Source organism: Amblyraja radiata, chromosome 9 (genome assembly GCF_010909765.2).
Source record: "Amblyraja radiata isolate CabotCenter1 chromosome 9, sAmbRad1.1.pri, whole genome shotgun sequence".
Taxonomy (NCBI): Eukaryota; Metazoa; Chordata; class Chondrichthyes; order Rajiformes; family Rajidae; genus Amblyraja; species Amblyraja radiata.
The window spans coordinates 16195433-16209548 of NC_045964.1; the positions used below are offsets into that span (position 1 = coordinate 16195433).

Sequence of the window (14116 nt, forward strand, 5' to 3'; positions counted from 1 at the left end):
TTCGTTATAATTAGTGAAATATCATCTTTTTGAATTTGCATTGCTCAGAATGTATCCTTTTTGGGGAGTCAGATGTGGGGTGAAGGTGATTGTGGTTCTCATAGTTTAATGTTTTTTCCAGCAACAGAACTTCAAGCAGAAAGTAGTCGCTTTACTAAGGAGGTTCAAAGTTTCAGATGAGGTATGAAATTGACATTCTTGTACTTTTCATGGATGCAGGGTATCATTGCAGTGCACAGTAATTCTCCATTACGATGTCTCAATCAACCAAGTATTCCAACACCGATGAAGGTTCTTCAATTGTCTGCTGTACAAGAGGGACATGTTCAATCTTTTCTCATTTGATACAAAATAGAGTCTGGCATCATTGAATGACAGTTAAGAACCCTGATTCATTTCCCTCCATTTTCAGTGACCTTGGAGTCCGAAGATTGCTCCCTGGCATTTTCACAACCATGGGTTGGATTAGCAGATTCAGTGTTAATTGTCAGCTAGTTCTCTCTTGTATGTTCTTGAAGCTGTTGACTGTTTGATACCATTCAACAAATATTGATTATCTTCTCGTAGCCCTCCCTATTCATGGTCGTGATTGTCAAGTTATCCATTGGTGACAATTGACAGCAAATGTCTGACCCCTTCCTAACCTCCTGAAATCCAGCTGCCTCTCTGCCTTTCCCAACTCAAAAGCACAAAATTCAATTCTGAATCCTTTGTATCTATGTTAGTTGAGACCTGCATTTCAATGCAGAAAACCTGTCAGAGCAATATTGTGGTCTACTTGTTGTTACTTTGTAAAATGTGGACCTTTGCCAGAGGGCCTTTAACATCTGTTTTGACCAACTAGATCAAAACACATTTCAGGAAAATTGAGATATTGTCTTGAATAATGAGATAAATAGCATATCTATGTTACTTGTGGTTGTTTTTATTAAAATAAGTTAACACATTGAATAATCCAGACAATTGCGTTATGCAGCCAAATTGTTTCTCTATATTTTTCTTTACTAAGGAAGAGATAATTTGTATATCAAAGCAAGGTTGGAATAAAAACAATGCAAATTGGTTGTAGGTCCTTGACTCGGAGCAGGATCCCACAGGTAACGTGCAAGAAGTGGAAGAGGACTTAGACCTGCTGTACGATAGCCTGGATGTGGAGAATCCCAGTGACAGCGGCCCTGATATGGATGACGATGACAGTGTACTCAGCACTCCAAAACCAAAGCTCAAGTATGGAGGGCACTTATACCGTTCTGTTAATCAACTTACCAATTATATGGTTAATGTTGCTGCATTGAGATTGAGTCAGAGCTGTACTTTAAAATGCGTTAAATGTTTTTGTTGTTAAAATGCTGAATCTAAATGTAATTACACAGGTCTTATTAGTATCGAAGGACATTCCAAAAAGATTTAGGGTCAAATAAGTGCAGGAAATTGCTGTAAAATTGCAAGGAGGTCATGACCAGATCTAGTGGGTTTAAATCTTGAGAGGGAGATCTATTCTTACCGGGACTGCAGTGAAAGCCGTTTGATCATCTCCGAAATGTTGCAATGGGATCTATAATAGAAATGTGAGAGCACAGCCTGGTTGATAGTGCAGTGCTCTTTTGTGACTATACTGGACTTTGAACATAAGTCTATGTAGTGCAGCTCGAATTCACCATTATCCAACTTGGAAGATCAAGTGCTCCCACTGAGACCCGTTTGACACTTGGCTGTCGAATTTCTCACAATTGAATGGGGGTGTTGCACTTTTTTGAAGGACACTTTGAAAGAGTCTATGAATCTTTTCCTCAATTCACTCCGTTCAATCTTGGCATGACAGAGCCACGAGGAGAATCAGGCTGATAAACAGCATGGCTTGCCCATGGTGCCAACTGTAGTAAGGGTCATAGTTCTGTGGATGTTACCATGGGACGGGGGGTTATTGATTTTTCTTATCCTGCTATTGGATATGGTGAATTTTTGTGAAACGTTAAGGTATCTCTTCAGTGCTTTGTGATCTTAGCATTAGGGAGAGCAGAAATTACCATTTTCCAATAGACCATGATGACTCGATCTTTTCTTTATTCTGCCTTCAGTGGGATGAGACACTTAACCACATTTTCCAGGATCTCTTCGTGGACCTTTATTATTATTTGAGTCGTGTTTTGCAGTTGGGGACGGGGAAAAGATTAGCAGTAGATATTGACTGTAAGGCTGAGTGAGAAATCACAGAGATGTAACGACCAAACAGGCACTGACAACTTTTGGTCTGACCATTGCCAAATCCACTCTGTTAATTCTGTCAGCCTGGTTCCAAAAATATGGTGGCATTTAAATATTGCCATCAGATGTCAATGTTGAAGGTCTCACAAGCTTGCAATGACAGTTCTTGGGCAACCTGATGAGCTTTACCCAACAGAACTACAAGTGTTCACAGTATCTGATTTGATTCCACCATAATTAGCATATGTGAAAAGATTATTGGCTTCACTATCAGAAAACATCTTGATAAGAATGACCAATAGATGAACAAAGTAATCTATTAATTGGAAATGCTTATACTCTCAAGGGGAAAAAAAGGCTGTATTGGCAACAGAAAACGCACAACCTAAAGAATAGGTATTGGGTAGAAAGAGTACAGATGGTCCCACAATCTCTGATATCCCGATCATGTGTGGAATTTTCAATGTTATTGAAGCGTCTTAAAGTCTAAACACCTAAGGTCCCACCCAACCCCGCTTGAGAATCAAGAATCGAGGTGAACTTTGGTTCACCTTCGGTTAACAACAGAGAAATAGCTAACACCCCATGGAAGGGATGTTTTGAAGTTCCTTTCAAAGTTCAAAGTGAGTTATTTTGACTGTGTTCCACAACAAACTCTCTAGACTAGTCTTGCTGTCATTCTGACTGCAAGAAATCAAAAAGGCTATGCGTTAGCTGGAAAATGTGTAAGGGATCAGAATACATTACTGCTGATGTTTGATGAATAACTTTAGTCACAAATCTACAGCCTTATAGAAACATAGAAAATAGGTGCAGGAGTAGGCCATTCAGCCCTTCGAGCCTGCACCCCCATTCAATATGATCATGGCTGATCATCCAACTCAGTATCCTGTACCTGCCCTCTCTCCATACCCCCTGATCCCTATAGCCACAAGGGCCACATCTAACTCCCTCTTAAATATAGCCAATGAACTGGCCTCAACTACCTTCTGTGGCAGAGAGTTCCAGAGATTCACCACTCTCTGTGTGAAAAACAGCTGAGAAGAGTAGGGTGTGCTAAACGCTTTGGAGATGGCATAATTGTAATTGTCACCCAGAGGTGCCATAAAGGGACCCCAGTCTGTTGCCATGTCAGCTGAATAAAACAACCTCTGAATTTACCATCTGAGTGCCATTATCTATCACTGCCCAGTCTGGAATGGTTTAGAGATGTATTGCCTTCCCTCTCAAGAATTGGATTGTCACTGCACTTGTAAAATTCAACTTGATCATGCTCAAATTAGACCCACAGTGAGAAGATATATATTTTTAACCAGACTTAACTCTCGTCAAATATCCATGTCTGGCCTGTAGATGATACATGCACTCACATTATCAGCATTGAGGATCCAGTGCCCTACTTCATGATTGAATGCTCGTCTCGAGGAGCGTGAAGAGTATTATTAATCATAAAATCATATATAAATCATATAAATCAAGTCATAAATCCACAAGCACTTTTAAGTGGCACTGATCCAAATCTGAGAAGCTACAACTTGTTTTTCCAAAAACAACATAAATTGGCCACAGACTGACCAGTTCTGTTCTGAACATGAGATTTGTGCTGATACTAGAGCAAGGAAACTTTCATTTTATTATTTTAAGATGGTTTTATACTGAGATCGGTGGTAATAATTCAACAATAATTTCTCCATATTCTACTTTGAATCAATCAGAATCAGAAATTTATATGGTCAAAGTTTGATTCAACATAATAATAAATGCATGTATTATCACGGGTATCCTGTGTTGTCGGACACCTTCAGGGCTGAGAAATAAAAGACAAGTGCTGGAATAACTGAGGCAGCATCTCTGGAGAACATGGATAGGTGATGTTAGACTTTATTTTGGAGGTATACAGTGCAGAAACAGGTCCTTTATCCCACTCTGTGTGTGTGTTGGCCTGGGATCACGCCAGCACTATTCTACACACTAGGGACTATTTACAATTTTACCAAAGCTAATTCACCTGCAAACCTGTGCGGAAACCGGAACACACGGCAAAAATCCACGCAATCACAGGGAGAACGTGCAAACTCCGTACAGACAGCATCCGCAGTCAGGATCGAACCAGGGTCTCTGGTGCTGTAAGGCAGCAACTTTACTGCTGAGCCACTGTGACAGTCACTGTGATATATGGGGTTGGGACACTTCCTCAGTCTGACCTGCTGAGTTACTCCAGTGACTCTTGTAAGCCAGCATCTGCAGTTCCTTGTGTCTCCATTTTAAGAGCTGAGAGACTGTTTCCTTGGATTTCAAAAGCCACAATTAAGGGATGTAGGTTAAACATTCTGAACTAGAATGCGAAAAAAATGTCTTGGGTGGATGTATTCTCTACTCGAGGAGCGTGTTGAGTACAAATTTGATTGAGCAAGAAAGAACAGGATAGAAGATAAGGCATGATCATATTGAATTGCAGAGAAGGCTGCGGGGATTGTGTGACCATTACTTTTACATATCTTCATATTTAAACAGATGTGTAAAAGGAAACCTGCTTCGGTCTCTGAAGGAGTTATCCCTTAAACAGCACCACTTTGACGGTGCTCTGAATGCTTTTTGACTGTGCTTTGTCTTAATTTATTGGAGTTATGCTGTAATTCCCCATCAGCTTTGTCTGACCTTTTGATTGTGAATGTTGTTTTGCAGACCCTACTTTGAAGGCTTGTCTCACTCCAGCTCTCAGACCGAAATTGGCAGCATCCACAGCTTGAGGAGCCAGACCCGGGAGCCACCCAGTCCTGTAAGAGACTCACATTAATTACATCAGCCATCACTGTAAATTGTGTTCTTGACTGAAATAGGAAAGCTTTCTCAATTGAAGTAAAGTCAAAAAATGAGTTGGTAAAGTTTTGGCTCCTTCGAAAAGAGCCTGCAATTCCATAGCACTCCTTTCATTAAGATCATAACAAAACAGGTCAAGGAATAGGCCACTCGACCTTCCTCACCATTCAATATGATCATGTCGGATATAGAAATATAGAAAAATAGTTGCAGCCAGCACCCCATTCAATATGATCATGGCTGATCATCTAAAATCAGTACCGCGTTCCTGCTTTTTCCCCCATACCCTTTGATTCCTTTAGCCCCAAGACTTAAATCTAACTCTCTCTTGAAAACCTCCAGCGAATTGGCCTCCATTACATAGAAACGTAGAAAAAAGGTGCAGGAGGGGGCCATTCGGCCCTTCGAGCCAGCACCATCATTCAATGTGATCATGGCTGATCATCCACAATCAGTACCTCGTTCCTGCCATCTCCCCATATCCCCGCTATCTTTAAGAGCCCTATCTAGATTTCTCTTGGAAGTATCCAGAAAACCGGCCTCCAGCGCCCTCTGAGGCAGAGAATTCCACAGACTCACAACTCTCTGCGTGAAAAAGTATTTTCACATCTCCATTCTAAATGGCTAACCCCTTATTCTGAAACTGTGGCCCCTAGTTCTGGACTCCCCAACATCGGGAACTAGTTTCCTGCTTCGAACGTGTCCAAACCCTTAATAATCTTATATGTTTCAATAAGATCGCCTCTCATCCTTCTAAATTCCAGAGTATACAAGCCCAGCATATGACAGTCCCGCCATCCCGGGAATTAACCTTGTGAACCTACGCTGCACTCCCTCAATAGCAAGAATGTCCTTCCTCAAATTTGGAGACCAAAACCGCACACAATACGCCCGGTGTGGTATCATTAGGGCCCTGTACAACTGCACAAGGACCTCTTTGCTCCTATATTCAACTCCTCTTGTTATGAAGGCCATCATGCTTTCTTCACTGCCTGCTGTACCTGCATGGTACTTTCAGTAACTGTGAACAAGAACCCCCAGATCCCGTTGTACTTCCCAAGGCGGAAGTCGCGTGTGACGTGCTGCACACCACTATAGCGAGACTCCAGTCCAAGTACCCAGAGGCGTTCATTGTTGTGTCTGGAGATTACAACCATGTCTGTCTCTCTAAGACTTTGCCCACTTTTAAACAGTTTATTGACTGTACAACCAGAGGTGATAAAACGCTGGATCTCTTGTATGCAAATGTGAAAAATGCATACAAATGTACTGTACTGCACTGCCCCCTCTTGGTCGATCAGACCACGACATGCTACATCTCTCTCCCTCCTACACCGCAGCTGCCAAGAGGCTGCCTGTCACCACCAGAACATCAAGAGACTGGTATCCTGAGGCAGATGAAGCCCTGAGGCACTGTTTTGAGACAACAGATTGGGATGTGCTCTGTGGGGAGTATGGGGAAGACATTGACGGCCTAACAGAATGCATTACCCATTACATCAATTTCTGTTATGATGACATCATGCCATCCAGGGTAATTCGTTGCTACCCTAATAACAAACCTTGGATTACCAGCAGCCTGAAGGCCTTACTAAATGAGAAGAAAAAGGCTTTCAGGGAGGGCGACAGGAATAAAATCAAAGAACTTCAAAAGGAACTGAAGGTGAGGATTAAGGAGGGGAAAGAAGCCTATAGGTTCAAATTAGAACGACAGCTGCAGCAAGATGGTGTGAAGCAGGTATGGGCTGGAATGCGAAAGATCACGGGCATGAAGCAGAAAGGTGGTACACTGCCTGATGGTGAACAGAGTCTGGCTGATGATCTGAACAGATTTTTCAACAGATTTGACTGCCCCACACCACCCCAGCCTCCCCCACCTGGTCTGCTGACCATTGCTGCTTCCTCTCCACCTCCCCTCCCTCTCTCCATCATCTCCATCACTCCTGAGATGTCACCTGTACGGAGTCCCCTCTTTCCACCTCCCACTCCACCAGCAGCCCCACCTATGACTCTTCATACTGCTCAGGTCGAGATGATGCTGGACAGACTGAAGCCAGGGAAAGCAGTGGGGCCTGATGACACCAGCCCAAGGCTACTGAAGACCTGCTCTTCAGAGCTGTGTGGCATTCTAACACACCTGTTCAACCTGAGCTTGCGTCTACAGAGGGTTCCAAGGCTGTGGAAAACATCTTGCCTGGTACCGGTCCCAAAGAAGACCCATCCCACTCACCACAATGACTACAGACCAGTAGCGCTCACTTCACATATTATGAAGACATTTGAGAGACTTGTCCTTTCCTACATCAGGACTAGTGTGTCAACTCAAATGGATCCTTTACAGTTTGCATATTAGCCTAACATCAGTGTCGATGATGCCCTCATTTACATGCTGCAGAGGGTGTACACACATTTGGACACTACTGATGCATCTGTAAGGATTACATTTTTTGACTTCTCAAGCGCCTTCAACACAATTCAGCCCCGACTGTTAGGGGAGAAGATGGAGAAGATGAAAGTGGATCCATCACTGGTACTGTGGTGTTTGGATTACCTTTCCCTCAGACCACAGTACGTGCGCCTACAGAACAATGTCTCAAGCACCATCTTGAGCAGCACAGGGGCTCCACAAGGAACTGTGCTGGCTCCATTCCTGTTTACCATCTACACAGCGGATCTCCAATATAACACCAACAGCTGCTTTTTGCAGAAATTTTCGGATGACACAGCTGTTGTCGGCCTCATTAAAGGGGGCAATGAGGAGGAGTATAGAGACATAATAAGTAACTTTGTGGAGTGGAGTGCACACAATAACCTCCATCTTAACACCACAAAAACCAAGGAGATAGTTGTGGACTTCAGGAGGGGGAGGAGGAGGACTCGAGCAACACCAATCACCATTAAGGGCACTGAGGTGGAGGTGGTCGCTAACCACAGGTACCTTGGTGTGCAGCTTGACAGTGAGCTGGACTGGAAGTGTCATATGGAGGCGGTGTACAGGAAGGGACAAAGCCGACTGTATTTTTTAAGGAGGCTGAGGTAATTTAACATCTGCCAACCCCTACTGTGCAGTGTCTACCATTCAGTGGTGGCCAGTGCTCTGTTTTTTGCTGTGGCCTGTTGGGGAGATGGCGCCCGCATAGCGGACAAAAACAGACTGGACAAGCTGATCAGGAAGGCCGGCTCAGTGGTCGGGGCTGAGCAATGAACGGTCCAGCAGGTGGCAGAGGCCAGAACTCTGAACAAACTGGGTTCAATAATGACCAACCCCACTCACCCACTCCATGCCCTGAAAGTGATCAAGAGCAGCATCTTCAGTCAGAGACTGATTGCACCAATGTGCAAAACTGAGAGACATAGGAAGTCCTGTTTACCAGCTGCTATAAGGTTATATAATGCGCATAAATAACTGCACTTTTTTTCATTAATTGTAATTTAACTTGTATTTTAACTTGTTAAGTATGGAAGCTATTTGAGGAAATGTGTGGTGTTATGTCTGTCTTGAAGCTGTCGTGGCACTGTAATTTCCTGTAAAGGATTATTAAAGGTATAATCAATCAACTTCTCCTTTTCCCAACTTGACACCATTTAGATAATTATCTGCCTTCCTGTTTTTGCTACCAATTTTTGGATAACCTCACATTTATCCACATTAAACTGCATCTGCCCACTCGCCCAACCTGTCCTAGTCACCTTCATTCTCATAGCACCCTCCTCACAGTTCACACTGCCACCCAGCTTTGTGTCATTTGCAAATTTGCTATTGTTACTTTGAATCCCTTCATCTAAATCAATGATGAATATTGTAAATAGCTGCGGTTGCAGCACGGAGCCTTGCGGTACCCCACTAGTCACTGCCTGCCATTCTGAAAGGGACCCGTTAATCCCTACTCTTTGTTTCCTGTCTGTCAACCAATTTTCTATCCATGTCAGTACTCTACCCCCAACACCATGTGCCCTAATTTTGCCCACTAATCTCCCATGTGGGACCTTATTGAATGCTTTCTGAAAGTTCATGTACACTACATCCACTGGCTCTCCTTTATTCATTTTCCTAGTGACATCCTCAAAAAATTCCAAAAGATTAGTCAAGCATGATTTCCCTTTCGTAAATCCTGTTACTGCTATCCAAATGTGCTGCTATTTCGTCTTTTATGATTGACTCCAGCATCTTCCCCACCACCGATGTCAGGCTAAACTGGTCTAAAATTCCCTTTCTTTCTCCCGCCTTTCTTAAAAAGTGGGATAACATTAGCTACCCTCCAATCCACAGGAACTGATCCTGAATTTGTAGAACATTGGAAAATGATCACCAATGCATCCACGATTTCTAGTGCCACTTCCTTAAGTATCCTGGGATGCAGACAATCAGGCCCTGGGGATTTATCAGCCTTCAGTCCTATCAGTCTACCCAACACCATTTTCTGCCTAATGTGGATTTCCTTCAGTTCCTCTGTCACCCCAGGTCCTCTGGCAACTAGTACACGAGGAAGATTGTTTGTGTCTTCCTCAGTGAAGACAGATCCAAAGTATTTGTTTAACTCATCTGCCATTTCCTTGTTCCCCATAATAAATTCACCCTTTTCAGTCGTCAAGGGTCCAACTTGGGTCTTAACTAATTTTTTCCTCTTCACATACCTAAAGAAGCTTTTACTATCCTCCTTTATATTCTGGGCTAGCTTACCTTCGTACCTCATCTTTTCTCCCCGTATTGCCTTTTTAGTTATCTTCTGTTGCTCTTTAAACATTACCCAATCCACTGGCTTCCCACTCATCTTTGCTATGTTGCACTTCTCTTTTATTTTTATACTGTCCCTGACTTTCGTTGTCAGCCACGGTCGCCCCTTACTCCCGTTGGAATCTTTCTTCCTCTTTGGAATGAAATGATCCTGCACCTTCTTATTATTCTCAGAAATACCTGCCATTGCTGTTCCACTGTCATCCCTGCTAGGGTATCTTTCTAGTCAACTTTGGTCAGCTCCTCCCTCATGGCTTCATAGTCTTCTTTATTCAACTGTAATACTGACGCCTCCAATTTACCCGTCTACCTCTCAAATTGCAGATTAAAACTTATCATATTATGGTCACTACCTCCTAATGGCTCCTTAACCTCAAGTTCCCTTATCAAATCCGGTTCATTACACAACACTAAATCCAGAATTGCCTTCTCCCTGGTAGGCTCCAGTACAAGCTGCTCTAAGAATCCATCACGGAGGCACTCCACAAACTCCCTTTCTTGGGGTCCAGTACCAACATGATTTACCCAGTCTACCTGCATGTTGAAATCCCCCATAACAACCGTAGTATTATCTTTATGACATGCTAATTTTAACTCTTGATTCAATTTGCATCCTTGAATATTCAGTTCCCAGCCCTGGCCCTCTTGCAGCCATGTCTCTGTAATTCCCACAACATCAGACTTGCCAATTACTAACTGAGCCTCAAGCTCGTCCACTTTATTTCTTATACTTTGCACATTCATATACAACACTTTAACTTCGGTATTCACCTCCCCTTTCACACCATTCACTATGGGCCCTGACCTTACTCTCTTATCCCTTTTCGAACTTTCCTTCCCATTAATTCGGGAGTCTTTTGTAACTATTCCTGGACTCGCTTTCCCTTTAACTCTATCTTTATATTCCCAATTTGTCAATCCATCACCCCACTATTTAGTTTAAACCCACACTATAGTACATTGGGGGAAACATCGCACTAACGACCCTGTCATTGTTTGTTTCAATCCAATCACCCCTCATTCTATAAACTTCAGAGAATATGAAACTACTTTCTTTATTGTTTCCTGTCAGGACAACCATCTGATTACAGGAATACGCCTAAGGAATTGCTTACGAGCTGCCCACAATGCCAGTTTATCCTTTTTTAAATAATGAGACCAAGACTATGCTCAGTGACCCAGTCAACTTATTTATGTTCTGTGCAGAATCGAAATGTCCTCATTACAACGTGACCTTTCCCCTATTTTTATGCCATCAGAAAATTCAGATAACATTAATATAAATTATCAATAATTGAAGGCCAGGAGCTGATCTTTGGGACACTCTCCTGGTTACATCATTCCAGCCTGATAAAGACATCTTTATTCTTATTCTCTTCTATGCAACAACTGATATTTAGTCCACCATCACTTCTTCCCTGACACTAGGAACTCTTATCTTCTGCACCATCTAATTGTGCCACTCATCAAGTACCTTATGAAACTACACAACTGCAGGTTTCACTTATAGAAACATAGAAACATAGAAAGTAGGTGCGAGAGTAGACCACCAGGTCCGTCGAGCCCGCACCGCCATTCGCTCATGGCTGAACACTAAACAGACACACTTACCCACAAACAGTAGACACAAGACACAGAACACAAGACACTACCCTCCCCTTTATACCGCTATCACCCCTCTCCACCCCAAGAACCGCGTGATCTCCTGGGGGAGGCAAAAAAACGGATAAAAACCCAGGTCCAATTCGGGAAAAAAATCCGGGAAATTCCTCTCCGACCCCAATCCAGGCGATCGACACTTGTCCAGGAGATCACTCAGGTCTTACTATACTAACCATACCTAGGTCCATATCCCTGACCTCTCCCCGTAGCCCCTTATCCCCTTGGCAGCTAAAAAAACATCTATTTTAGACTTAAATATATTTAACGTTTCTGCTTCCACTGCTCCCTGGGGCAGTGAATTCCATAAATTAACCACCCTCTGGGTGAAGAAGTTCTTCCTCATCTCAGTTTTAAAAGAGCCCCCCCTTATTCTGCAACTATGTCCCCTAGTTCTAGTCTCCCCGATCATTGGGAACATCCTTGGTGCATCCACCCGATCAAGGCCCCTCACGATCTTATATGTTTCAATGAGATCGCCTCTCATTCTTCTAAACTCCAAAGAGTAGAGTTCCAGCCTACTTAACCTTTCCTCATATGTCAATCCCCTCATTGCAGGAATTAATCTTGTAAACCTTTGCTGCACTGCCTCCAGAGCTAGTACATCCTTTCTTAAGTATGGACCCCAGAACTGTACACAGTATTCCAAATGTGGTCTCACTAATACTGTGTACAGCTGCAGCAAGACCTCCGTGTTTTTATACTCAATCCCCCTAGCAATAAAGGCCAAAACTCCATTGGCCTTCCTGATTGCTTGCTGCACCTGCATACTAACTTTTAGTGATTCATGTACTACTACCCCTAGATCCCTTTGCGTTGCATTACAACGCAGCTCCTCCTCATTTAGAAAATAACTTGCCCTATCATTTTTTTTCCCAAAGTGAATGACTTCACATTTATTAGTATTAAATTTCATCTGCCAAGTTGTTGCCCACTCACCTAGCTTATCTATATCCTTTTGCAGACTCTTCCTATCCTCCTCATCCCCTACTTTTCCTCCCATTTTTGTATCGTCCGCAAATTTTGATATATTACACTTGGTTCCCTCCTCCAAATCATTTATATAAATTGTGAACAACTGGGGTCCCAGCACCGACCCTTGCGGAACCCCGCTAGTTACCGGTTGCCATCCCGAGTATGAACCATTTATCCCCACTCTCTGCTTCCTATTTGTTAGCCAATCCTCTACCCATGCTAATATATTACCCCCAATCCCATAATTTTTTATTTTTAGCAATAGTCTCTTATGTGGCACCTTGTCAAAAGCCTTTTGGAAGTCCAAGTATACCACATCCACCGGTTCCCCTTTATCCACCCGGGTTGTTACTTCCTCAAAGAATTCGAGCAGATTCGTTAAACAGGACTTCCCCTTCACAAAACCATGCTGGTTCTGTCCGATGAAGTCATGTTTATCCAAGTGCCCCGTTAGTGTTTCTTTAATAATTGTCTCTAACATTTTACCCACCACCGATGTTAGACTAACCGGTCTATAGTTACCCGCCTTCTGTTTACTTCCTTTTTTAAATATAGGTGTTACATTGGCCATTTTCCAATCCACTGGGACCGTTCCTGCCTCCAGGGAGTTTTGGAAAATTATCACCAATGCATCCACAATCCCCACCGCTACCTCCCTCAAGACCCTTGGATGTAATCCATCAGGCCCAGGGGATTTATCCTCCTTCAGTCTCATTAATTTCCCTAATACCACCTCCTTGGTGATCTTAATAGTATTTAGCTCCTCCATTCCTACCGCCCCCTGTTTATCCAGCGTTGGAATATTTTTTGTGTCTTCTATGGTGAAGACTGATACAAAATACTCGTTTAATGCCTTTGCCATTTCCATGTTCCCCACCAACAACTCTCCAGTCTCACCCTCCAATGGACCAACGTTCACCTTAGCCACCCTTTTTCTTTTTATATAGCTATAAAAACTCTTACTATTAGTTTTTATGTTGTTCGCTAAATTCCTTTCATAGTCTATTTTCCCCGTCTTAATTAATCTCTTAGTTATTTTTTGCTGACCTTTAAATGCTTCCCAATCCTCTACCCTCCCACTATCTCTGGCTACCTTATATGCCCTTGCCTTCAGCCGAATACTATCCTTTATAGTTTTACTGAGCCATGGCTGACTGTTCTTACCCTTACCCCTTTTTTTCTTCATAGGAATAAATTTTTCTTGAAGGTTATACAGTAGATCCTTAAACGTACACCACTGCTCATGTACCGTCTTATTCTTGAGTCTGCTATCCCAGTCAACTTTGATCAGCTCAGTCCTCATACCTTCATAATCCCCCTTATTTAGACTAAGCACCCTAGCCTGAGTTTCAACCTGCTCCCCTTCTATTTGAATATGGAATTCGACCATATTGTGGTCACTTGTTCCCAACGAGTCCCTAACTATGACATTTTTAATTAATCCTGCTTCATTACACAGGACCAGATCCAAGATTGCCTCCCCCCTTGTCGGTTCTGTGACATACTGTTCTAGGAACCCGTCTCTAATACATTCTATAAACTCTTCCTCTAGTCTACCCTGCCCAGTTTGGTTTGCCCAATTAATATGAAAATTGAAGTCCCCCATAATTACAGCAGTTCCCTTTTTACATGCGTCAACTATTTGCAGATTTATGTTCTGACTAACAGCGTCACAGCTATTTGGAGGTCTATAAATTACACCCACTAGTGTTTTTTTCCCCT

The 14116-nt window shown here is 42.8% G+C and overlaps 1 protein-coding gene across 5 annotated transcripts in view; it reads left to right on the forward strand.

The window, feature by feature from the left end:
* pacs2 (phosphofurin acidic cluster sorting protein 2) overlaps window positions 1-14116 on the forward strand; it is a 250623-nt gene that overhangs the window by 163395 nt on the left and 73112 nt on the right. For all 5 annotated transcript variants that reach the window (XM_033026780.1, XM_033026783.1, XM_033026781.1 and 2 more), the window contains exons 8-10: window positions 122-181; window positions 1070-1227; window positions 4891-4984. In XM_033026780.1, coding sequence (XP_032882671.1) covers window positions 122-181; window positions 1070-1227; window positions 4891-4984 — 312 coding nt within the window. The remainder of the gene's footprint in view (window positions 1-121; window positions 182-1069; window positions 1228-4890; window positions 4985-14116) is intronic.